The sequence below is a fragment of the Anomaloglossus baeobatrachus genome, chromosome 10 (genome assembly GCF_048569485.1).
Source record: "Anomaloglossus baeobatrachus isolate aAnoBae1 chromosome 10, aAnoBae1.hap1, whole genome shotgun sequence".
In the NCBI taxonomy this organism is placed as follows: Eukaryota; Metazoa; Chordata; class Amphibia; order Anura; family Aromobatidae; genus Anomaloglossus; species Anomaloglossus baeobatrachus.
In genome coordinates, this window is record NC_134362.1 from 50,075,667 (window position 1) to 50,102,403 (window position 26,737).

The 26,737-nt window shown below is 45.5% G+C and overlaps 1 protein-coding gene across 1 annotated transcript in view; it reads right to left on the reverse strand.

Moving 5' to 3' along the window:
- PLCB3 (phospholipase C beta 3) overlaps positions 1-23,997 on the reverse strand; it is a 184,782-nt gene extending 160,785 nt beyond the window's left edge. The window contains exon 1 of the mRNA XM_075326633.1: positions 23,839-23,997. Within this exon, the coding sequence (XP_075182748.1) occupies positions 23,839-23,937 (99 nt within the window). The 5' untranslated portion in view covers positions 23,938-23,997. The remainder of the gene's footprint in view (positions 1-23,838) is intronic.
- Positions 23,998-26,737: the final 2,740 nt, after the last annotated feature.

Genomic DNA, 26,737 nt, shown 5'->3' on the forward strand with positions numbered 1-26,737 from the left:
CAAGGGGAGGGGAGCAGGAAGTTCTGTGACATCACATATTGTGATTGATTCATCCTGTGTTATAAACTGTGCATAGAAGTTTACCTGCCATTGTAATCCAGCCAGTGATGATATTGAAGGTAAGAACAACTGATGGCACTTCCTAACATGTAAGTGTGAACAGGTACATACTGAATAGGAGATATGTTATAACAAATAAAGAGAAAGTTGCACTCGGAAATGCCTAAATATCTTAACAATGAATATAGGAATATGAACCTGCACTACTGCTAAGAAGATACATATAAAAAAAAGGCCAGTTTTATGTGAGTCCAACAGCCAACGTCAAGGCGTATCTCTCAATGTTGGCTGTTGCCTTCTGATTGAGCACTCTTCCTCCTCAGCATTAGGTGATTTTAATTCTTTATTAGCATGTTCCTATGGAATTTTTTTTAAGGCAAATATAAGCATTAGATTAAACAAGGACCCAACATTAGGAGATACGCCTCGACATTGGCTGTTGGGCTCATATATATAGTATTCTGTAAGTATCTCAATTTTTATATGTATTTTCTTAGCGGTAATGCATGTTCAGATTCCTATATTTATTGTTCCACATATCTTAGCATTTCAGAGTGCAACTGTCTATTTGTTACAGTGATGATAATGTGACTGCTGAAAACTCTTCCTGCAAGTAGAGGAAGTATGGTTTGTTTTCTATTTTTACAAAGAATGTGACAGGTTAAAAATATATTGCCAATGGGAAAAATATACATGCAATAATATTCTGATAAGTTTCCCATTAAGAGAATACATTGACCCATTCCCTATAGACTGTGAGCCCTCACGGGCAGGGTCCTCTCTCCTCCTATACCAGTCTGTTATGTACTGTTAATGATTGTTGTACGTATACCCTCTTTCACTGTAAAGTGCCATGGAATAAATGGCGCTATAAAAATAAATAATAATAATAATAATAATAATAATAATAATAAAATAACCACTGAAGAGAGGGAGGAGGGGGATGCAGCTGCAGCTTCTCACTTTAGTGAAACAGCATGAAAGAGAGAGAGGAGAGGAGGAGTGTAGGAAGCTATAAAATGCTACAATTGTAGGAAAATACTACAGCGGGGTGGACACAATACTGAACATTACTTTCTGGCCTTTGAACCCTCTCTTTATTTGTTGCCACTTTTCCTGTGAAACGCACCGTCTGCTGTAAATCTTCATTACTCAACGAGTCCATTAAAGCTCTTATAAACTGGCAGGACGGGTCCTCAGGTTATAACACGAAGGCAGAGAAAGAGCAGCCAAAGCCATCTTTTATCACCAGTATTCGTGTATCTGTGCAGAGCAAAGTTCAGTGACACATATGACATACGTGCCGACAGGCCAGACTGGTCAGACCCATCCTGCGATTTTGGAAATACCTTATTGATATTACGCGTGAATCATCGGTACAAAAAAAACTTAATCACAAAAGGAGGCATGCCAAACTTATGAGCTCACTGAACGTCCTCCTACTGTACTCGGTTCATTTTGCTCCGAGCCATATGTGTGGGCAAATAAAAAAAGGGCCGGAAGTATTCGTGATACCAGGTATACACAATGGCACAGGACAAAGAGGCTTTATACCTGGCTACAAATTGGGCGCCTTGCTAATTCAGGCTATACGCTTCCGTCTCCAATTTATGATGTTTGCTCGGCGCCTTTAATGGTGGGCAGAGATTTACTTTGGATTCCCGGCTCTAGCAACCTCGGCTTATCGTCAAATCCAATAGACGTTGTTTATTAGAGCAGGCCGGGCAAATAATATTTATAGATTTCAGTGCGACTTCCTTTGAGCCACGATTTCCCGATAAGAGCCACGCACGCAGCCCCACTAGCTAGGAAAAAGCAAAAAAAAAACATATACAGGGGCTTGTATCAAATATTGTCTGATTGACAGCTGGCCTTAGTGTTCGGTAGTGTTTCCCTTTTATCAGCGTATAAAAAAAATAAAAAATGAAAGCTCACTTGCTACTGACCAATGGCACACACATGGATCAGCAAAAAGTGGAAAAGTACAGCAATGGTTCCAGTATCTCCAGGATAGAAAGTGTGGCATGCATCAAAATTAATGAAAAACTACTTACTGGTGGACACGTCTGATCCTTCCTACTTGGTCCTACCTGTATTAACAGCTGCTGAAATTTATTGGGTGCCAATGGGCGATGGTGCTCCTGGCAGACTATCAACGGGCACATTGTCTACTGCCAGGAGAGCCACCATTACTACTATTCTTGAACAGTGTCTTCTACATGGCTCGGCTGTGTAGGAGCTTGTCCCCCAATAAAAATGAATTTTATTTTTTTTTAATAGAGATTCAATGAGCCAGACATGAGAAATTTAGAGTAGAAGCTATATGTAAATCGGGCTGGAAGTGCACTGGGGGCATGTCAATTTACTTGGAAGGAGCAATCTAAGTGCACTGACATGACCACCAGTGTACTGGCGAAGCCCCCGAGAACACTGGACATGGCTCCCCCAGAACACCCGACATGGCCCCCCCCCCCAGAGCATTCGACACAGCCCCCCCCCTCCCCCAGAGCACCCGACACGGCCCCCCCCAGAGCACCCGACACGGCCCCCCCCAGAGCACCCGACACGGCCCCCCCCCCAGAGCACCCGACACGGCCCCCCCCCAGAGCACCAGACACGGCCCCCCCCCCAGAGCACCAGACACGGCCCCCCCCGAGAGCACCCGACACGGCCCCCCCCGAGAGCACCCGACACGGCCCCCCCCCCAGAGCACCCGACACTGCCCCCCCCAGAGCACCCGACACTGCCCCCCCCCAGAGGACCCGACACTGCCCCCCCCAGAGCACCTGACACTGCCCCCCCAGAGCACCCGACACTGCCCCCCCCCAGAGCACGCGACACTGCCCCCCCCCCCGAGCACCCAACACGGCCTCCAGTGCACTGACACTGAAATGACACGGCCTCCAGTGCACTGACACTGAAATGACACGGCCTCCAGTGCACTGACACTGAAATGACACGGCCTCCAGTGAGCCTCTAGCCTAATATCTGATTTGCATACAGATCGCACCTACATTTGTAATGACTGGCACACAAGATCTCTACAAAAAAAAAAAAAAAGTATTTTTTTTATAGGAAGAATAATACCTTTAAATCAAAATTACTACTCCACCATGTAAAAGAGCGCTGACAGATGCCATTTAAATGTGAAAAGAAGCCAACGTTGGAACCATTATACAAATACACATACAACGATATACACCTGCAGCACTGTGCATAATACTGCAAAGAATGCTTTCAAAAGTAAAAGTGTTTCTTTTTAAAAAATGTAAAGTAAATAAATATAAGACACATCAAAATCAAATTCACATTTGGTTTGATCATCGTCCTTTGCCTTCAAAACAACATACAGTGTCTTGCGAAAGTATTCGTCCCCCTTGAATTTTTCAACCCTTCCCCACATTTCAGGCTTCAAACAAAGATAAAAATGTTAATGTTCTGGTGAAGAATCAACAACAAGTGGGACACAATTGTGAAGATGAATGATATTTATTGCTTATTTTAAACTTTTGTAAAAAAGAAATAACTGAGAATTGGGGCGTGCAATATTATTCATCCCCTTTACTTTCAGTGCAGCAAACTCACTCCAGAGGTTCATTGAGGATCTCTGAATGATCCAATGTTGTCCTAAATGACTGATGATGATAAATATAATCCCCTGTGTGTAATCAAGTCTCCGTATAGATGCACCTGCTCTGTGATAGTCTCAGTGTTCTGTGTAAATCACAGAGAGCATCATGAAGACCAAGGAACACAACAGGCAGGTCCGTGATACTGTTGTGGAGACGTTTAAAGCTGGATTTGGTTACAAAAAGATTTAAACATCCCAAGTAGCACTGTGCAAGCGATCATATTGAAATGGAAGGAGTATCATACCACTGCAAATCTACCAAGACCCGGCCGTCCATCCAAACCTTCATCTCAAACAAGGAGAAGACTGATAAGGGATGCAGCCAAGAGGCCCATGATCCCTCTGGATGAACTGCAGAGATCTACAGCTGAGGTGGGAGAGTCTGTCCATAGGACAACAATCAGTCGTGCACTGCACAAATCTGGCCTTTATGGAAGAATGGCAAGGAGAAAGCCATTTCTCAAAGATATCCATAAAAAGTGTCATTTAAAGTTTGCCACAAGCCAGCTGGGAGACACCAAACATGTGGAAGAAGGTGCTCTGGTCTGATGAAACCAAAATCAAACTATTTGGGCACAATGACAAACTATATGTTTGGTGTAAAAGCAACACAGCTCATCACCCTGAACACACCATCCCCACTGTCAAACATGGTGGTGGCAGCATCATGGTTTGGGCCTGCTTTTCTTCAGCAGGGACAGGGAAGATGATTAAAATTGATGGGAAGATGGATGGAGACAAATACAGGACCATTCTTGAAGAAAACCTGTTGGAGTCTGCAAAAGACCTGAGACTGGGACAGAGATTTGTCTTCCAACAAGACAATGATCCAAAACATAAAAGCAAAATCTACAATGGAATGGTTCACAAATAAACGTATCCAGGTATTAGAATGGCCAAGTCACAGTCCAGACCTGAATCCAATCGAGAATCTGTGGAAAGAGCTGAAAACTGCTGCTCACAAACGCTCTCCATCCAACCTCACTCAGCTCCAGCTGTTTACAAAGGAAGAATGGGCGAGAATTTCAGTCTCTCGATGTGCAAAACTGATAGAGACATACCCCAAGCGACTGCAGCTGTAATCGCAGCAAAAGGGGGCGCTACAAAGTATTAACCTAAAGGGGATGAATAATATTGCACGCCCCAATTTTCAGTTTATTTTTTAAAAAAAGTTTAAAATAAGCAATACATTTTGTTCAACTTCACAATTGTGCCCCACTTGTTGTTGATTCTTCACCAGAACATTTAAATATGTTATCTTTAAGTTTGAAAAATTGTAGTCAATTATATGAGTAACCGACTATACCAAAGTGGTGATAATGATCATTATTCCCATATAATGACTCTACAGTCATTAACTGAAACAGAAACAGCTGTGTTGGAGGCTTAATATTGGGTAAGGAACAGCCAAAGTTGGCTATAAAAGGTAAGGTTGTGGAAGACATTTTCATGTCACAGGTCATCCACCATGATAACACTGAGTACACCAACAAGACACAAGGTAGTTATACTGCATCAGCAAAGTCTGTCCCACGCAAAGCTATAAAGAGAACCACCCAGCAGAATTTAGCACTATAAAGTAAATGCCAGGACCATACTGGCGCTGTGATGCTGATTAAATGGATACCTGCATTAAGGGAATCCGATCAGTGGTTCTGGAATAATTATCCTGGAAAGTTTTCATCTGATGACGTCTTCTGTTCATTGGGCTGGGACTTGGGTGGTAGAGTTGTCTTCGTCTTCTCCACCCCTCCGCCTGATTCCTCTGTTTCTTCTATAGGCCACAGATTAGTCAGTGACCTGCCTCCTCTTTGAAATCTCACGCCGCTGCTGCCATCATTGTGGTGGATGGCGCATGCGGGCGGTTTACAGGTGAAAACACTATGCAGTGCGATTCTGCAGACTGTCTTAAAGAAATTGGCATCAGGGCGGCATATGCACTGATCGAGATTTTGGCTTAATGAAGAACCATTGATTTGAAATTTTGGTCTGTGCATGCGCCGCCTCCAGCTCCATTTTATTGAAGACCTGCAAACTGAACACAGAATCACACCACGCATGTGCCGCCTCCATTTTATTGGAGATCTGCAGACCAGCCGGAGAATTAGAATGCGCATGCGCTACCCCCGGCTCCATTTTATTGAAGACCTGTAGACCGGCTGCAGAATCAGAATGAGCATGCACTACCTCCGGCTCCATTTTATTGAAGATCTGAAGACCAGCCGTAGAATCAGAATGTGCATGCGCTACCTCCGGCTCCATTTTATTGAAGATCTGAAGACCAGCCGTAGAATCAGAATGTGCATGCGCTACCTCCGGCTCCATTTTATTGAAGATCTGCAGACCAGCTGTAGAATCAGAATGTGCATGCCCTACCTCCGACTCCATTTTATTGGAGAACTGCAGACCAGCCGCAGAATCAGAATGCGCATGCGCTACCTCCGGCTCCATTTTATTGAAGACCTGCAATCTAGCCGCAGAATCACACTACGCATGCACAGCCTATAGCAATTATGATGGTGCAGAATTTCAAAAAGGAGGCACGATAATGAATCAGTCTTAGAAGAAAAAGAAGAGGCAGACGCATAAGGAGAAGCAGAAAAAGACCCTACTCCCAAGTTGCGCTGCGATGCACAGAAGACATCATTAGATGAAAACTTTGGAGGACGATTATTAACAACCACAGATCTAATTCCTTCAGTGCATGTATCGATTTAATCAGCATCACAGTGCCATTATGGCAATGGCTTTACATCATACAGCTAAATCCTGCTGACAGGTTCCCTTTAAAAGTAGACTGGGGTTTTAAGATGTGCTTTTCAAGGTCTTTCAAAAAATCATCACAAAATGAGCTTTTTGTTGGGGGATCATACATGCAGTATTCGGCCAAGGAAACTTAGTGCAGCAGATTAAAGACACATCATTGCTATGTCCCTTCTAAAATCGGTAGATGTCCAGCAGTGCCATCAGCTCAGAACTGGCAGCAACTGGTGAACCCAGCTACACCACCTACTGTTCGTAGACATCTGTCCAGAAATGGTCTTCATGGAAGAATTGCCGCCAACAAGCCATAACTTTGACATAGGAACAAGACTAAAGCGACTCAACTATTTAGGAAAACGTTAGAACTAGGGAGAAGAAAAATGGCAGCAAGAGCTCGGGACTGAGGAGTCACAATGTAAAATATCCAGCTGTAACAGAAGGAAGTTTGTTCTCAAAGGGCTGGAGAGCGGCACAAAAATGGGGGTCTGCGACACGGATTGGTGCTGCATTACAGCATGTGGAGTTCTAGACTTGGGCAGAATTAATGGTGTCGTCAATGCTAAGAAATACGGACAGATACTTATCCATCATGTAATATTATCAGAGAGGCGTCTGGTAGAGGCGTTCCACAGCAGAACAACATACAGCCAATGTCATCAAGAACCATCTTCAGACTACAGAAAAACAATTAGATCTGGAGGTGATGATCCGGCCCCCACAGAGCCCTGATCCGGCCCCCACAGAGCCCTGATCCAGCTCCCACAGAGCACCCGATCAAAGCCCCCCCCCCAGAGCACCGATCTGGACCCCCCCAGAGCACCGATCTGGACCCCCACAGAGCACTGATCTCATCAACCTGTCTGGAATTACATGAAGAGGCAGAAGGATTTGCACATGTCTCGTATACAGAAGATCTGTGGTTAGTTCTCCAAGATGTTTGGAACAACCTTCTTTCTGAGTATTTCAAAAACTGTGCAAGTGACAAGTGTACCTAGAAGAAATGATGCTGTTTTGAAGGCAAATGACCGTCTCCAAAAACTGTTGTGATTTAGATTTCTTTATTCATTCCCTTTGCATTTTGCTAACTGATATAAATAAACTATCAACACTTCTATTTTTGACAGAAATCCTACTTTGCAGCATTTTTTTCACACCTGCACAGAGCTTTTGCACAGTATTCTGAATATACAGCAGGTGAAATAAGTAATGAACACGTCAACAATTTTCCAAGTAAAAATATTTCTAAAGGTGCTATTGACATGAATTTACTAGATGTCTGTAACAACCCATCCAATCTACACAGGTAAAAAAAGCAAAAAAAAAAAAAAACTAACTTTTTTTGATAGGCCATCAGTAGGTTTTGCAACTATAACGTTGTGAAGGCCTTGAGACAGCTCACTGGTTTTACCCATTATCGGATGTTTCTTGTGTAGTGATACACCTTTTTATAGGCCATCAGTACATTTTGCAAGTATAACGTTGTAAAGGCCTTGAGACAGCTCACTGGTTTTACCCATTATGGGATGTTTCTTGTGTAGTGATACACCTTTTTATAGGCCATCAGTAGGTTTTGCAAGTATAACGTTGTAAAGGCCTTGAGACAGCTCACTGGTTTTACCCATTATGGGATGTTTCTTGTGTAATCCGTTGAACCAGCTGATCTTACTTTTCACTAAGAGGCAGGATTGCTTTCTAATGTCTGATAGATTTCAGATGGTGCCATGACTTTCAATGGCCTTTTGCATCTCTCCTTCTGCATGTGATCAATCCTTTTTCCCTGTGTCATTTCTCATTACTACACATCACTAAATTTATGGACATCTATAGTTTGACTTCTTGTTCTGTGTGGATTGGATGGGTTGTTACCGACATCTGGTGAGAAATTCATGTCAATAGTACCTTTAGAAATATATATTTTAGAAAATGGGTGACACTTTCAATACTTATTTCATCCACTATATATAGCAATTAGTAAGGGTGATAGTGTATAAGCTTTTATATACATCAAAACAGCGACATAGAGAACAAAACGCCATAGCTATAACATGACTGGATTTGTTTTAGGACGCTTCAAGCTTCCACACGTCTGGATACAAGGGTCTGCCTACACATGCACACCGGGATCTGTGAGTAACATACATGACTGTATACAGCAGGGGACATACTGTACGAACAGATTTTTTTGGATGGATCTGTAAAGTGAAATATCCTTCCCCTGCTGTAAATCTGCTCCATTCGGAATTACATACAGGTTCCACTTTAGGTGGGAAAACTGAACAATTCAGCAGTTCACTTTTATTGTCCCTGACCAGATAACGAATTTGTTTGCAGAAAATCTGAAATGGATTTTGTGGCAAAATTGCTGCAAATTTGAAGCAAAAGACACAAGATACATGCGGGTTTTGCTTCTATGTATTACAACAATGAAGCCCGGAATGAATTCTGCAAGAATTTGTAAATCCACAAAGTCAACTTTGTTACTGAAAATAATTACATGTAGAAGATATTTGGAAAATCTCATATAACGGATTTTTGGGAATATAAAACTTTTTTCCCCAAAATTTGAGAGGAAGGTGGGGGACATATCCTATAGCTTGAATGTGTCTTGCTTGCTGTATTGGGGCGGCAGCGGTGAAGCGAGTTACTGGAGGCGGAAGCAGGGTCACAAGAGGTAGGAGCCAGCACTGGGATGATCACTTGGGCCAGCTATTAAAGAGAATGAATATTCCCTGCTCCCCACGCCCATAATCCCATACACCTCTTTGTACTGAAGTCAGAGCCGAGAGTTGGGTAGGATTATGGGCGTGGGGAGCAGGGAATATTAATTCTCATTAATAGCAGGCACAGTGATCGCCTCAACTGGCGGTTTCCTGCAGCAGCTGAGTAATTGTGTGCCTGCTATTAAAGAAAATGAATATTCCCTTCTGCCCACGCCCTTAATCCCGCTTACCTCTTTGTACTAAAGCCAGCGACAAGAGGAGGGCGGGATTATGTGCATCGGGAGTAGTGAATATTCATTTTATTTAATACATGGCACAATGATCGCCCCAACCGCAAGCTCCCTGTGCTGTTAAAGAAAATTAATATTCCCTGCTCCCCATGCCCATAGTCCTGCTCCATCTCGGCGTTGGCTTCAGTGCAAATAGGCGGGGGAGGAAGTAGAGAACATTCATTTTCTTAAACAGCTGCTGCAGGGAACCGGCAGTTGGGGCAATCATTGTGCCAGCTATTAAAGAAAATAAATATTCCCTGCTCCCCACGCCTATAATCCTGCTCACCTCTTGGCGTTGGCTTCAGTGCAAAAAGAGAGAGGGGAGCAGGGAATATTAATTTTTTTAAATAGCTGCACAATGATCGCACCAACAGATGGCTTCCTGCAGCGGCTGGGCAATTGTGTGCCTGCTATTAAAGAAAATGAATATTCACTACCCCCATGCCCATAATCCCAGGCGTGGGGAGCAGTGAATATTCATTTTGGATTAGCCAGAAGCTAACATCGGCATGTAACTGGGACCAAGCGGCAGTGAGGTCATGCCAAAATCTTACATGCCAAAATCAGTTGCCGGCATAAAAATTGGATACCATGTAGGGATGGTTAGTATAGTCGTTTATTTTTTGTATGCGTGCAGCATAACAGGAGGCAGATATACCAAAATACGGGACATATATACCAGGATGGGGGACATATATACCAAGATGGGGGGGACATATATACCATGATGGGGGGGGGACATATATGCCATGATGGGGGGGGACATATATACCATGATGGAGGGGGACCATATATACCATGATGGGGGGGCATATATACCATGATGGGGGGGCCATATATACCATGATGGGGGGGACATATATACCATGATGGGGGGGCCATACATACCATGATGGGGGGGACATACATACCATGATGGGGGGGCATATATACCATGATGGGGGGACATATATACCATGATGGGGGGGGGACATATATACCATGATGGGGGGACATATATACCATGATGGGGGGGACATACATACCATGATGGGGGGGACATACATACCATGATGGGGGGGACATATATACCATGATGGGGGGGACATATATACCATGATGGGGGGGACATATATACCAAGATGGGGGACATATATACCAAGATGGGGGACATATATTAGGTAGGATGGGCCCATGATGGGGGATCAGATAAACCAGGTTGGGTGACATATATACCTGGAAGGGGCCCAGGATAAGGGACATTACTACAGAATTTGGGGACATTACCCCCATAACAGTGTCAGCAGCAGATCTCCCCCTTAACAGTCTGTCATGACCACATTTTTTGCTTCAACTTTTTTCCTATCTTTAGCCTCAAAAACCTTGGTGCTTCTTATAGTCCGAAAAATACGGTACATTTCTGCTACTCTATCTTCTTGAAGATTTGCCACTAGAAAAATCTCTTGAAAATCAGAAGCAAATGAACATCTACGGACATAATCACACTGATATAACATTATATATTTTTTTTTTTTTGGACCGGATTGTGCTCCAAAAGAAAAAGCGATTTAAATACATTTTTCATAAGTCTCTTATTCATTTCAAATTTTTTACATTCATTTTTTTTTCCAAAGTATACACCGTGTACAGAATTATTAGGCAAGTTGCATTTTAGAGGATTTTTTTTTTTTATTATTGATCAAAAACTATGTTCTCAATCACCCCAAAAGACTCATAAATCTCAAAGCTTAATATTTTTGGAAGTTGTTGGGTTTTTTAGATTTGGCTATCTTAGGAGGAGATCTGTTTGTGCAGGTAACTTACTGTGCAGAATTATTAGGCAGTTTAATAAAAACTACGGTAAATATATTCCCATCTCACTTGTTTATTTTCACCAGGTAAACCAATATCACTGCACAAAATTTAGAAATAAACAAACATTTCTGACATGCAAAAAAAAAACAACCCAAAAAACTAGTGACCATTATAGCCCCCTTTCTTTCTGATGACACTCAGCAGCCGACCATCCATAGATTGTGTCATTGCTTGATCTGTTTACGAGCAACATTGCATGCAGCAGCCACCACAGCCTCCAGACACTGCTCCGAGAGGTGGACTGTTTACCCTCCCTGTAGATCTCACATTTTATGAGGGACCACAGGTTCTCTATGGGGTTCAGATCAGGTGAACAAGGGGGCCATGTCATTATTTTCTCATGTTTTAGACCTTTACTGGCCTGCCACGCTGTGGAGTAGTTGGATGCATGTAATGGAGCATTGTCCTGCATCAATATCATGTTTTTCTTGAACGATACTGACTTCTTCCTGTACCACTGCCTGAAGAGGTTGTCTTCCAGAAACTGGCAGTAGGTCTGGGAGTTGAGCTTCACTCCATCCTCAACCCGAAAAGGTCCCACAAGTTGATATTTGATGATACCAGCCCATATCAGTACCCCACCTCCACCTTGCTGGCGTCTGAGTCGGAGTGGAGCTCTCTGCCCTTTACTGATCCAGCCTCTGGCCCATGAAGAGTCACTCTCATCTCATCAGTCCATAAAACCTGTGAAAAATCAGTCTTCAGATATTTCTTGGCCCAGTCTTGACGTTTTATCTTATGTTTCTTGGTCAGAGGTGGTGGTTTTTCAGCCTTCCTCACCTTGGCCATGTCCCTGAGTATGGCACACCTTGTGCTTTTTGATACTCCAGTAACGTTGCTGCTCTGAAATATGGCCAAACTGGTGGCAAATGGCACCTTGGCAGCTTCACGCTTGATTTTCCTCAATTCATGGGCAGTTATTTTGCGCCTTTTTTGCCCAGCACGCTTCTTGCGGCCCTGTTGACTATTTGCCATGAAACGCTTGATTGTTCGGTGATCACGCTTCAAAAGTTTGGCAATTTCAAGACTGCTGCATCCCTCTGAAAGACATCTCACAATTTTGGACTTTTCAGAGCCCGTCACATCTCTCTTCTGACCCATTTTGCCAAAGGAAAGGAAGTTGCCTAATAATTAAGCACCCCTTATATAGGGTGTTGATGTCATTACACCGCACCCCCCCTCATTACAGAGATGCACATCACCTGAGTTACTTCATTGGTAGTTGGCTCTCAGCCTATACAGCTTGGAGTAGGACAACATGTATAAAAAGTATCATGTGAGCAAAATACTCATTTGCCTAATGATTGTGCACACAGTGTGGTGTAGGAGAAACATGTCCAATCTGGAACCATGAAAAAAAATTCAAAAAATTTGACAAATTACTCAAATCGAAGCAGAAATTAAAAAAAAACAGCCTAAACACATCCATGAGGTTTTTTTATGAGGTTTTCAGTTTTGATGCATTCTCAACATGGTTTTCAGGAGTTGTTGAAAACGTTTATTATTTATTTACATTTTTTGCAGCCTTTTGACTTTAGTATAAAGCTTAATGTGGATTCCATAAAGACCATCATCTTGGCTCTCTCATACATAAATTTGACTTGCAGCTATTTAGCGTCTGATTAGTTATGCGGAGTCTTGTCACATCGCTGCATTGTTACTGTTTAGCTCCTGTTGGTTGGAAAATCTTGTTCTTCCTGTATACTACAAATTACAACCTGTTCTCACATTCCCTAATAGCTCAGTGTGTTATTAGGTTAAATCCCAAGTGAAAGGTCACTTGTTCGAATCGAGGTGCCATAAAGAAGGTTTCCCAAGAAAAGAAAAACAGCATCATCCGGCTCATCGATAGTGGTCTCACGGCCAAGAAAATTACCAAACTGCATCGTGTGAGGCCATGACTATTGGAAGAATAGAAAATAAAGTCCGTCCATCCATTCACAAGTCAAGAGGTGGACATCCAGTCAAAATATCGGAGTCAACAAATCGGCTCATCACAAGGTCTATCAGTTCTGGAGCGACAAACGCGGCAGAGGAGGCTTCATATCCTTCATAACAGTGAGATCAGACATCCATGCAAGCACCATGAAAGGCACAAATCTGTAATGGTGGCCCGAAAAAAGGTGAAGAACTTCAATACATCATAAGAAGCGTCAGCTCGAGTTTACAAAGTGCAAAACGTGGACAGAAGAAGATTGGAAAATCAGTAATTTGGTGAAATGAGATGAAAGTCAATAGACGGCTCTGATGCGGGCAAATAGGTCTGGAAGAAACAAAGGAAAAAGAGGCTAACAGATCGAGAAACTGAAGGAACGGTCAAGTTCGGTGGAGGAAGCCTGATGATATGTGGATGTTTCACAGCTAAAGGTGTTGGATACCTGAGCAGGATGGATGGTGGTCTCAATGCTGAGCTATATGTGACTATCCTACAATATGAGTTACTTTATACATTCGAGTACTATGGGTATGAAAAGGACGATATAATGTTCCAGCAGGACAACGACCCAAAGCATATAGTGAGATTGGAGAAGAAATGGTTCACTGTCAATGAAGTAGGGGAGCTGGATTGTCCCCCACAGTCCCCAGACCTCAACACAACCCAACACTTGTGGGTAGAGGTGAAGAAGAAGCTGTATACATACCCAAGTGAGCCGACCAGTATACACCAAGACTGGGAACATGTAGAAGACCTCTGGAATCAGATTTTGGTTGAGATATGCTTGAATCTAAATCAAGAGCCCAGAAGGATTCAGGCAGTGATGAAAGCCAGAGATGGATTTACAAAATACCAACAAAATAATAAAAAAATTAAAATTTAGATAGAAGCAAAACAGTAACAATGCAGTGACATGACAGGAATCTGCATGACTAATCATATGCTAAATAGTTGCAAGTCAAGTTATGTAAGATAGCCAAGATGATTGTCTATAAAATGAAGTTTGTCTCACACTCAGAGCTGTAGTGGATGGTGAGATATGGAGCCTGGAAGTCAAACGTTCAGAACATTGTTACCCTTTTGCTCATCAATGTATACGCATCTTGTCACGGGTGTATCACGGTTGACAGACAGCCCTGTGGTGTCCGGTTGCAGAAGGTCGCTGCGTTTGGTGCACAAACTGCTCCTTGATATTCCATCCTTTCCTCTGTGGTGTGAATAGAGTTTTATGTGTCTTCTCTGTTAAGTTTACTCTTTCCCCTTTAGGACCCTGCAGAGATCTTTTCCTTTCAGCTGCTAATCATCATCCCTCATCCTCTTTGTCTTTATATACCTGCATTTCCCCTTAGTAAGTTGCTAGTGATAAAATTGTTTCTATAAGGTCCTGACTGAAAGCAGGCAGCTTGTAATCATTTGGAGAAGCGTTCTTATATGTTGCGGTTCCTCTCCCTAAGTCATCTTGGAGAGAAGTGGTTTGTTTCCCCTATTTGTTCCTTAGGACTAAGTGGGGTTCACTAGCGCTCATCCCGCCCATTTATTACCTAGGGCCTAGTTCAGGGTCAGTCAGATATGGAGCCTGAAAGTCAAAGTTCAGAACATTGTTACCCTTTTGCTTGTCAGTGTATCTACTACTCTAAAGACTGTTGCACCTTTCTCCTGCCATTTCCCTGAAGCTTTCTTGTAGCATCTTTCCCAAAATCAAGTATTCTTTCATTGGTAACTGTCCATCAAGAAATGAAAAATGAGAGTTTCCACTAAAATTGTGCGAAAATGATGCTTTCATACTGTCCGCAGACCCGTACCATTGTGTGACATGGCAGATACTGAAGAAAATGCTATGTAGCACAGGGTCCAGTTATGTCTATTCTTTATATTAGCCAGTATCATTCCGGTTGGACGAGAATCATTGCACATTCTCATCCACTCATTGCATTGTGCCGATCCTATAATAATATAATATAAGACTGCTCTAACTGCAAGAATAATGTGCTATATACTGCACATATCAATGGTGATTGCGCACGTGCCAACACGAGAAAGTCCAGGGCTAATCTAAACGTTCAGCAGCCCTGAAACCAGGAGATAAACTAGTGTCAGACGGAAAGGATGGCCTGTATCTACAGATACGAGATCAATATCAGATCTGATATTTTCTGGAGATCAGATTCACAGAAGATCACTGTCTCAAATTTTGTTTTCAGAAGAGCTCCCCTTCCTCCAGGGACACTGGATATGGCCGGATCCAGCTTCAGAGCAGCGCTTACAAGCACTATTGCAAAGAGCATGTAAGTGCTGCATTCATTATCTAAGAGATCGGCTACCACTGATAGACTGCAGAGGTGGTCGGCAGCCAAAATTTAAAAGATAGCGCCATTCTCAAGATCCGAAAGGATTTTTAATAAGATTATTACAAGCACTTTGCAATTTTACCCATTTGAAGATGAGACAACCCCTTTAATAAAATTCAGATGGCGCTTATAAGAGAGGCTGTCAAGATTGGGTCAGGAGACCCCTGGACAGTTTATGCTTGGACTGTGGCACACTGATGTGTGATTGCTGTCCTACTGCAGACTGAGGATTTGGGGGGAGGCTTCTGCTGCAGCCACACACACTGAGGAGAAGGAGGACTGACAGCTGGAAGCTCAAGATTAGACTCACACAGGCTGATTATGGATGCCCTCGGTTCCCGATATTTGGACAGTATAAATAAGCTGTCAATCCTTTTAAAGGGAACAATGGACCTAGAAATAACTTAGGACAGGGGTTATAGGACACACGAACGCTCAGCCAAATTGAGCATGCATGGGTTCTTTGGGGGTGGTTCGGTAGCAACAGCACCTTTACAACTAAACAATTCATTGTGGTTGCCGGTCTGTGTCCCTGAACTGTTTAGGTGTAAAGATGGTCTTGTTACCAAACCACTCCCATAGAGCACATGCATGCTCAATTTGGCTGAGCGTTCATGTGTCTTCAATGGTAATAAAGGAGTAATCCTCTGCCAGGCACCTCTGGCGGTGGCTTATGTTTCCTTAAAGAAAAAGAATTGAAGGTTCCAAATTGAACTTGCTCAATTCTTCATCCCCAAACGTTAGATAATTGGGAGCTCCCACCTAATGTCGGTGCTTTGGGGGTTCACTTATCAAATCTGTATGGAGGCTTTCAATCACATCTTAAATCTTTCCAATTTTGTTTTACTGATGGAGCTTAGTCAAGAAATCAAGACACAGCTTTGGGGATGGTTTCTTTCTGCACAGGTTTGTTAAAGGGGACCTGTCACCAGATAAAAGGTGCCCAGTTTTTGCGCTTATTCGATTTCTGTTTCTCCCCTGAGTATGTCGGTTTTTGTATTTTTTTAATCTGCCATACGGCTGCGGAGATATGGAACTTTTTATTCAGTGTATATTTTTATGATCTTTACTAAGGGGTGTGGCTTACAAGTAATAATAGAAACCACGCCCCATGGAATCATGTTAGACACGCCCCCTCAGAAATTAACACTGAATTAAAAGGACCATATCTCTGGAATCGTATGGCGGATTTTAGAAAAACAAAAAAAGGAATATTCAGGAGAGCAGCAAGAATAGAATAAGCTCAAGAACTGGCCACTTTTCACCTGCTTGACAGATCCTCTTTAAGAGGAAGAAGGAGCCTAAGGCTGGATGCCTGTAACAATAGGAGCATTTAAAGAGATCATAAATGGTGGTCTGTGCGGAGAGGTCGATGTCCTCCAACTTGCATGCTCAATTAGGTGAAGACCCTTACAATAATAGCTGTATTCTAAGAAATTACTGTATATACAGCACTAATACACAAGGATATATTCACACTGGCCTTAAGACTGTAAACTCATTAGTAAACATCCACTAACACATTCTCATGCCTTGCATTAAATACATTGCAAAATGTGATCTCATGGCGATCAGCTGATCACCTACGGTCCCAGCAATTCACACCCAAAATGATCATTTAGACCCATCATTTAAGATGAAGTATGGAGGAAGTTTATAAGAAAGATTTATAAAGGGAGTTGGGGGAAAAAGTTTTTGTAAAGAATGAGAAGTTATATGGACTTGTTCAGACTGATGTATAATTGGGCCAATTTTGGTCAGTATGCAGAACTGATAGGATGCGGAGGGGACGTGGAACAACGCAAGTCACCAGGGCACAGGAACCTTGTTTTTACAGAGACCGATGGTCCACGTACAAAAAAAAAAAAAGAAATGACAGCATAACTCGCCCATTATAAGTCAATGGGTGCCCAGAAAAATGGATCACATTAGTTATCAATCATCTATACATTGTGTCCACCCATATCCTGTCCACCGCCATTAACTTGAGAACGGCGGCAGCTATAGGCATAGACGTGGTGTCTAGGTATAGTAAAGTATCCATGCGCTACACAATGAATCCACCTATAGCACCACCTGGTGGAAAACAACGGAGTTAGCATTTTTATCTCGAAAATGGAACGAGAGAGAAAAAAGTGAATTACAAAGTTGTAGGGCATCATCAATTCAATACGAAACGACACCTTGCATACAGAAATGCTATGATTAGAACGTGTAAAACTCACAAGTCTGCGGACGTGAAGCGATACCTCATGGAGACCTTCCTACAAGTCATTGGGTATGGTGGCTGTGTGGAGCGGCCTCCACGCTCACCTGACCTGACCCCATTGGACTTCTTTCTGTGAGGTCACATCAAACAGCAGGTGTATGCGACCCCTCCACCAACATTGCAGGACCTACGACGGCATATCACAGATGCTTGTGCAAACGTGTCACCTACCATATTGCACAGCGTGCAGCAAGATACAGTATGCTGTGCAGAGGCCAGATGTGCATTGCAGCTGACGGGGGCCACTTTGAGCATCAAAGTTAAATGAAGGCCATATGCGTGACCAGCATTCAATGTTTTGGGGGGGGGGGTCATGGGTTTCATATCATAGCATTTCTGTATGCAAGGTGTCGATTCGTATTGAATTGATGATGCCCTACAATTTTTTAATTCACTTTTTTTCTCTATCTCGTCCCGTTTTCCAGATAAAAATGCTAACTCTGTTGTTTTCCACCAGGTGGCGCTATAGGTGGTTTCATTGCGTAGCGCATGGCTACTTTACTATACCTAGACACCACTTCTATGCCTATAGCTGCCGCTGTTCTCAAGTTAATGGCGGTGGACAGGATATGGGTGAACACACTGTATATCATACATTGTTTACTGATTCATTGCAAGTATTAACATGGGAAACAGTATGTTGCCTTTTACTGTTTAATAGGTTGTTGATGTAAAAAGAAAAAAAGAAGAAAAAAAAAAAAAAGAATGCCGTACGGATGAGAAAAATGGATGTCTGGATGAAAAGTCATTTTTTTTTATTTATTTATTATTTTTTTTAAGTAGGAAAAAAAATGTACTAAATCCGGCTTTTGAAGAGCTAAAAATTGGGGAACGAACATTTGGAGAAATTCTAGTTTTAGAATGTTGACCAACAATCACCTGGACAAAAATAGAAAGCTCTGCTCCGTTGGGTGTCATCGTCAGCATCACATCATCCAGTGTATGTGCTGCCGATAACATGACGTTCTAGGGGCAAAGAACGATTGTTAAAGGGGTTGTCCACTACTTTTACATTGAGGGTCATCAATGTCTGATCATCCGGGGTCCGACACGCCGCATTCCAAGTAATCAGTTGTTCTCGGTGCCAGTGGCGGAAGAAGGAAATGCTGAGTTCCGGAGCTGCTCTGTGTTCTGATAGTGGCCATGGCCAGGTACTGCACATTCACCCCCTATTGATTTCAATGGGAGGCGGATGTGCAGTACCCAGCCAATACCGCTATCAGAATGCGAAGCAGCTACAAAAAGGTACGGCACCGGGAACAGCTAATCGGTGGGGGTGTGGGGTGTCGGATCCCAGGCAATCAGACATTGATGACCCATCCTAAGGATAGCCCATCAATGTAAAAGTAGTGAACCACCTTTTTAATACATAAAAGTCTTGTTTGAACTGGCACAGGTATGATTTGGGTAAGTCCTCATTCATAGAGGAGGAGGCAGCGCTGGGCGGAGAATAGAGCTGGAGTGATGGAGGCTTCAGATCTACACATAGCTCTTCAGCCTCATTTCCATAACAATTCAAGAGCAGGGGTTTTATTTTGTGATTGTTTTTATTACAGTTTCTTTTGCGTTTTTTATTGCCGTTTCTGCTAATGTTTTGATCCTGAAATCACGCCATAAAAATAATCCCATATAATAAAAACCAGATGAAGAAGCACAAAAAAAGAAAAAAAAAAAAAAAAAACATGGCAGAAATCAAACAAATTTTTAGAAATGGATTTTTTTAAGCCAATAAAAATAAAAATTCACTGCAAAATGCTCCATGTGAACGTACCCGGAGGTGGAGCAACGCGTTTCACAATTATTGGCTTATACCATGCTGCGAACGTCAGCAATAAGGCCCAATTCTAAGACAATCGGCATCGAGTGGGGATGGCAGAGGACTCATCAATGACAGGACTACAACGCGGGTCTCCATAGGGATAGTCCTACTTTCTAACAACATTTTGTATTAGACTGGAAACAAAGTAACACAATCCGGGCTCAATTAATTGAAGACCTTGGGGCTAAATCACATCCAAATGCAACAAAATAACAACAGGCATTGTGGTTTGTAAGCAGAACTCTGTTGTAGCTACAGATTTCTCTCTATGTGAAACCTGCCCAGGGCGTAATTCACATGGGCAAAAACGCAGCTGTCAGCAAAAAAGAAGGTACAAAGGTGGTTTATATGTGACTGCGGCACAAAGCAGCGGCCTGTAATCTGCAGCTGAAACTACAACTCCCAGCATGGAGCTGGAGGAGCCACAGGAACCAGATGGCTGCTAATTAGTCCGTGTGGCCCATAGACGGTCCTTACATAGAGTGGCCTCCGTTATGTAACACATTGCTAGCATTTCCTGGTCTGCGCTCAGATCGGATGGAAATAGGGTCATGGCTGAGAACGGCGGAGTATTAGCCCTATAAAGGCCCTGAACCCTCAGATACGACCCCCGGACGGCCGCTCGGTTCTAGAATTCCTCTAGAACCTTCAGAATATTCAAACTTGTAAATATTTAAAGGATCAAATGTGCACAAATCTCTGGATCTAAGTATCAGATGCACATATAACTTTGCCCTTAGTGCTAAATTCTGTTTAACCGGACCCTCTAAGCCTAAACCCGTGTCCAAACTTGTGGATTTTGAAAATTGCGTCTCCGAATGTGTTTTCTGCACTTATTCATAAAAAAACAAAGCCAGGCCAGCAAGTAAACCTGCGGATTTAGGGTCCCCATTGAAATAAATGAGTAAAATCTGACCCAAAAAGATGCATTTTCTGCAACAGAAATTGACCCAAGGGGAAGAAAAAAAAAAAAAAACCAACAAAAGATGAATTCTGCACACAAAAAAATGCATCATGCGGATGCAATAAAGTGACAAGTGACCCTGGAAACTGCTGCGGATTTTATGCACTTGATGGTACTCGGTATACGCAATGATACATTTAGGGACCATGTGTCTAGGGGAAGAAGGAGCCCCCATAAGAGATCAGGAAAAAGACAGATGGTGGTAAAAGAGCCCAAAAAGATGCCAGCTGCTAATGGACAGGCGCACGGGCTCCCGGCATTGTTCTATCTACTCCCCAAGGATTGAGTCCAAGTGTCCTCCCCACAAAGAGTGAAGGAGGCTCCGAAATCAGCTAAGGAAGAACTGATCCACGCTGACACAATGTGTTTTTATTATTTATGCCTTGTTTATAACGTCATCATATTCCGCAGCGCTTTGCATACATCACTGTCCCCATTGGGGCTCAGAATCTAAGTTCCTATCACTGTGTCTTTGGAGTGCGAGAGGAAATCAGAGAATACAAAGGAAACCGACGCAAACAAGCGAAGAACATATAAACTTCTTGCAGAAATTTCCTTGGTGGGACATGACTTGAGGACCCCAGCGCAACAAAAACAGTGCTGAGCGCCGAGCCCCCGCACACTATGCTGAGCGCCGAGCCCCCGCACACAGTGCTGACCGCCGAGCCCCCGCACGCAGTGCTGACCGCCGAGCCCCCGCACGCAGTGCTGACCGCCGAGCCCCCGCACGCAGTGCTGAGCGCCGAGCCCCCGCACGCAGTGCTGAGCGCCGAGCCCCCGCACGCAGTGCTGACCGCCGAGCCCCCGAACGCAGTGCTGACCGCCGAGCCCCCGCACGCAGTGCTGACCGCCGAGCCCCCGCACGCAGTGCTGACCGCCGAGCCCCCGCGCGCAGTGCTGACCGCCGAGCCCCCGCGCGCAGTGCTGACCGCCGAGCCCCCGCGCGCAGTGCTGACCGCCGAGCCCCCGCGCACAGTGCTGAGCGCCGAGCCCCCGCGCACAGTGCTGACCGCCGAGCCCCCGCGCACAGTGCTGACCGCCGAGCCCCCGCGCACAGTGCTGACCGCCGAGCCCCCGCGCACAGTGCTGAGCGCCGAGCCCCCGCGCACAGTGCTGAGCGCCGAGCCCCCGCGCACAGTGCTGAGCGCCGAGCCCCCGCACGCAGTGCTGAGCGCCGAGCCCCCGCACGCAGTGCTGAGCGCCGAGCCCCCGCACGCAGTGCTGAGCGCCGAGCCCCCGCACGCAGTGCTGAGCGCCGAGCCCCCGCACGCAGTGCTGAGCGCCGAGCCCCCGCACGCAGTGCTGAGCGCCGAGCCCCCGCACACAGTGCTGAGCGCCGAGCCCCCGCACACAGTGCTGAGCGCCGAGCCCCCGCACACAGTGCTGAGCGCCGAGCCCCCGCACACAGTGCTGAGCGCCGAGCCCCCGCACACAGTGCTGACCGCCGAGCCCCCGAACACAGTGCTGACCGCCGAGCCCCCGAACACAGTGCTGAGCGCCGAGCCCCCGCACACAGTGCTGAGCGCCGAGCCCCCGCACACAGTGCTGAGCGCCGAGCCCCCGCACACAGTGCTGAGCGCCGAGCCCCCGCACACAGTGCTGAGCGCCGAGCCCCCGCACACAGTGCTGAGCGCCGAGCCCCCGCACACAGTGCTGAGCGCCGAGCCCCCGCACACAGTGCTAACCCCTGAGCCACCGCGCAGTGCTAACCCCTGAGCCACCGCGCAGTGCTAACCCCTGAGCCACCGCGCAGTGCTAACCGCACAAGGACACTTGGATACTGGCACGTCACACCACTCAGGCAACGTCGCGGTTTGTCCACACACCACTCAGGGACGGGACCCTTACAAGGACTTCTCTAGCATGTCAAGGGTTAAATGCAGCCCCCCTTCCTCCCTTCAGCTTGTGCTGTCACTTCTTTATATTACCTCACCTAAAACTATGGCATCTGCACAGCAGCGGGAAGATGGGGCAACACCACAATAATGACAGCTCGGTGCTCATCACTGCAGCCATAGGACGCTGTACACACGGGACGGCGCGCACGCGTGTATTACACATACAAAGCTACAAACATGTTACAACGACTGCACACACCCCTCACTGAAGATACACTGCAAGCGAGATTGTACAGTCACTGCCTCATGACTGTCAATGCAGATACTATGCGATTGTACGCAGATATGAAATACGATTGTACGCAGATATGAAATACGATTGTATGCAGAGCTCCCATGCATCTGTACAAAGATGTGAAATACAATTGCACTCAGATCTCACATGTGATTGTACAGCTCTCCCATGCGATTGTACACAGATCTTCCATGTGATTGTACACAGCTATGAAATACGATTGCACTCAGATGCGATTGTAAGCAGATACGAAATGCGATTGTACGCAGCGCTCCCATGCGATTGTATGCAGCATTCCCATGCGTTGTACGCAGCGTTCCCATGCGATTGTACGCAGCGTTCCCATGCGATTGTACGCAGCGTTCCCATACGATTGTACGCAGATCTCCCATACGATTGTACGCAGATCTCCCATACGATTGTACGTAGATCTCCCATGCGATTGTACGCAGCGCTCCCATACAATTGTATGCAGCGCTCCCATACAATTGTATGCAGATATAAAATACAACTGCACTCAGATCTCCCATACAATTGTACGCAGCGCTTCCATGCAATTGTACGCAGATCTTTCATGCGATTGTATGCAGATCTTTCATGCGATTGTATGCAGATCTTTCATGCGATTGTATGCAGATCTTTCATGCGATTGTACGCAGATCTTTCATGCGATTGTACGCAGACCTTCCATGCGACTGTAAGCAGATATAAAATACGATTGCACTCAGATGCGATTGTACACAGCGCTCCCATGCAATTACACAGAAATCTCTTGATCACATACAGTTTTCCTTTACACGATCTGCATTTATTGGGATGTGACTTTTGCCCTGTCATCTGTACATTGCACATGGACAACTCCGAGCATGTCTGTGGAATGCAGTGCTCATCCTGCGGCTGTGGGCACGCTGGGAGTTGTAGTGCCACACTAGATGACGGGATAAACTTTCTATCAAGGAGAACAACAAGTGCCAGCATGCCACACGTCTTCACTGAGGGTGCAGCGCCCCTTGCCCGGGACCTGCCCCTATTAACCCCTGACGCCCCGCCGTGCCCCCCGCCCGCTCACCTCATCCCACTTGATGAACTTGCTGCCCCGCTGCAGGGTCTCCGGCACCCGGACTGGCTCCAGCTGGAGGGCATGGACCCCGGGCCGAGCCCCCGCCATGGCTGCAGGGGAGGACGGGGAGAGGACGAGGAGACAGCGGCCAGAGAGGAGCAGAGACTGAGGGAGGGAGGGAAGGAGGAGGAGGGAAGGGAGGCGGGAGAGGAGGCTCGGGGGAGGAGGCAGCGAGCACAAGCAGTCAACAAGGGGTTAACTGCGCGGACACGCGGGGGCCCCACCGGTATATCAGGGGCCACTGCTGAAGGAACACGGTCGGAGAGACCTGAGGAGACCCGTGTGCTCCCGGGAAGACCAGTGTACCTCGGTGGAAACTAGTGTGCTCCAGGGAGACCAGTGTACTGAAGGGAAACCAGTGTGCTCCGGGGGAGACTGGTGTGTACCCCCTAGGTGACCGGTGTGTACCCCCTAGGTGACCGGTGTACCCTGGAGGAGACTGGGAGGCCAGTGTGCCCAGGGGGAAACCAGTCTACCCCAGAGGAGGCCAGTGTGCCCCGGGGGAGACCAGTGTACCCTTGGGAAACCGGTGTACCCCAGAGGAGACTGGTAGACCAGTGTGCCCCGGAGGAGGCCAGTGTGCCCCGGGGGAGACCAGTGTACCCTTGGGAAACCGGTGTACCCCAGAGGAGACTGGTAGACCAGTGTACCCCGGAGGAGGCCAGTGTGCCACGGGGGAGACTGGTGTGTACCCCCTAGGTGACCGGTGTACCCTGGAGGAGACTGGGAGACCAGTGTGCCCAGGGGAAAACCAGTCTACCCCAGAGGAGGCCAGTGTGCCCCGGGGGAGACTGGTGTGTGCCCCCTAGGTGACCGGTGTACTCTGGAGGAGACTGGGAGACCAGTGTGCCCAGGGGGAAACCAGTCTATCCCTGAGAAGGCCAGTGTGCCACGGGGGAGACCAGTGTACCCTTGTGAAACCGGTGTACCCCAGAGGAGATCGGTGTACCCCAGAGGAGACTGGGAGACCAGTGGAAACCGGTGTGCCCCTGGGAAGACTGGTGTGCCTTGAGGGAAACTAGTGTACCCCAGGTAGAGACCAGTGTACTCTGGAGGGAGACCAGTGAGCCTGGAGGGAGACCCGTGGTGTTGTGAACATCATAAGAGATGGTTCTGTCTGCGGGAGTGTTTCTGGACTCCCTCTGGTGGCTAGTGCTGGTAGTGAGTCTGCATCTATCGCTCAGACAGGTGTTGGAGATGATTGCTGTTTCAGGAAGCCTATGGAGTACAGCCTGGGAGGATATAGGAAGCCAGTTTCTGTCTAATCTTTGCCGGTGATAATTGTTTCTGCTCCATGTGAAGATGCCCTTTCCCTTTTGGTTTTTGTTTTGCCTTTTTTGCACCTTTTTGGAATCTCTAGGAATGATTTCTACAGCAGTTTTTCATTCATTTGCATCGGTTTTGTTTCCATGTCAACCTGGTCTGCAGCTATGCCTGATAAGTATTTTGTTCTCTTAGTCTGGGCTTCGTTAAAGCCTGAATTTGCACTGAAGGATGTTTCTGCTTAATCTATGTCCTTTTCTAAATCAGTGTTTGAGAATATTCCCTTTTGTTTCTTGCATGTGAATAAATGCTCTTCCTGCACTATTTTGGAGGACGAGTTATTCCCAGCAAGATATGGAGTTTTTACTCCCTGTTTTATCAGGAGTTTTGTATTTTTGTTTCTCATGTGTTTTTATTGTTAAGATCTTTTCTGTTACATAGTTACTTACGTTGAAAAAAACCCTCGGTCCATCTAGTTCAACCTTCCTCCACCAATTCTACATTTTGTTCCTAAGTCACTTATAACCAACAATGTTGTGTGCACTGAGGAAATCATCCAGACCTTTTTTAAAAGCTATTATAGTATCTGCCATTACTACCTCTTGTGGTAGGGCATTCCACAGTCTGACTGCTCTAATTTGCATTTTCTATTTAAATGTATTTGCACAAGAGTTCCTGTTATAGTGGGAGGAAAGATCATGTGACCTTTAAGGGAATTTTTGATTATTAGGTGTTGATATTATTCAGGGTTTTAACTGGCTTCAACCAGCAATCTATCCTATACTTTTGTATCTAGGTAGCAGGGCCTCACTTTGCTTAATTCTATATTTACCATCTGTGTGTTGTTTTTTCTTATATCACCGTCGTTATATATTGGGGGTTGGGGGCTTTATTTCTTTCCTTTGGGGCTACACTGAGGCAAGTCAGGATTCCTCATTTCATCTTTGAGGTTAGTTTGTCCTCCGGCGGTGACGAGGCGTCTTGGTTTGTTAGGAACGCTCTACCGCTACTTCTAGTTGTGTTTGTGTAGTCAGTGGATTGCAGCCAGCTAAGTTTCCAACTACTCTTTTGTATTATCGTCAACCTTTTTTTATGTTTTTTTTTTGCAAGATATTTTGCGGTCTACTGACCATAACACCGTGGGCTCCGAGCAAAACCAGTGTTCCCCCGGAGGGAGAGCAGTGTTTCCCCCTCGGAGGGAGAGCGGTGTTTCCCCGGGAGTGTATCCCATGGCCGGCACTGATCACTGCCCCCATATTGAGCAGAGCCACTCCTATCCTCACTAGTAAAATATCACCTAAGTGGACATAAATGGTGGCATATGGCAAGTCCAGCATTACACAGAGCCCCGTATACACAGGACATCAGCTGGCTGCTCACAAATTCATGAACATGCAATTTGCAACTATTCATCGGGCACTGTGCCTGACACCATTCATTGGTTCACTGTGTCTCACACTGGCGGCACTGTACTGACACTGTTCGTGGGGGTTTTGTGTCTGACACTTCATGGGGCACTGTGCCTCACACTGTTCATGTGGGAACCTGACACTGTTCATGGGGACACTGTCACTGATACTGTTCA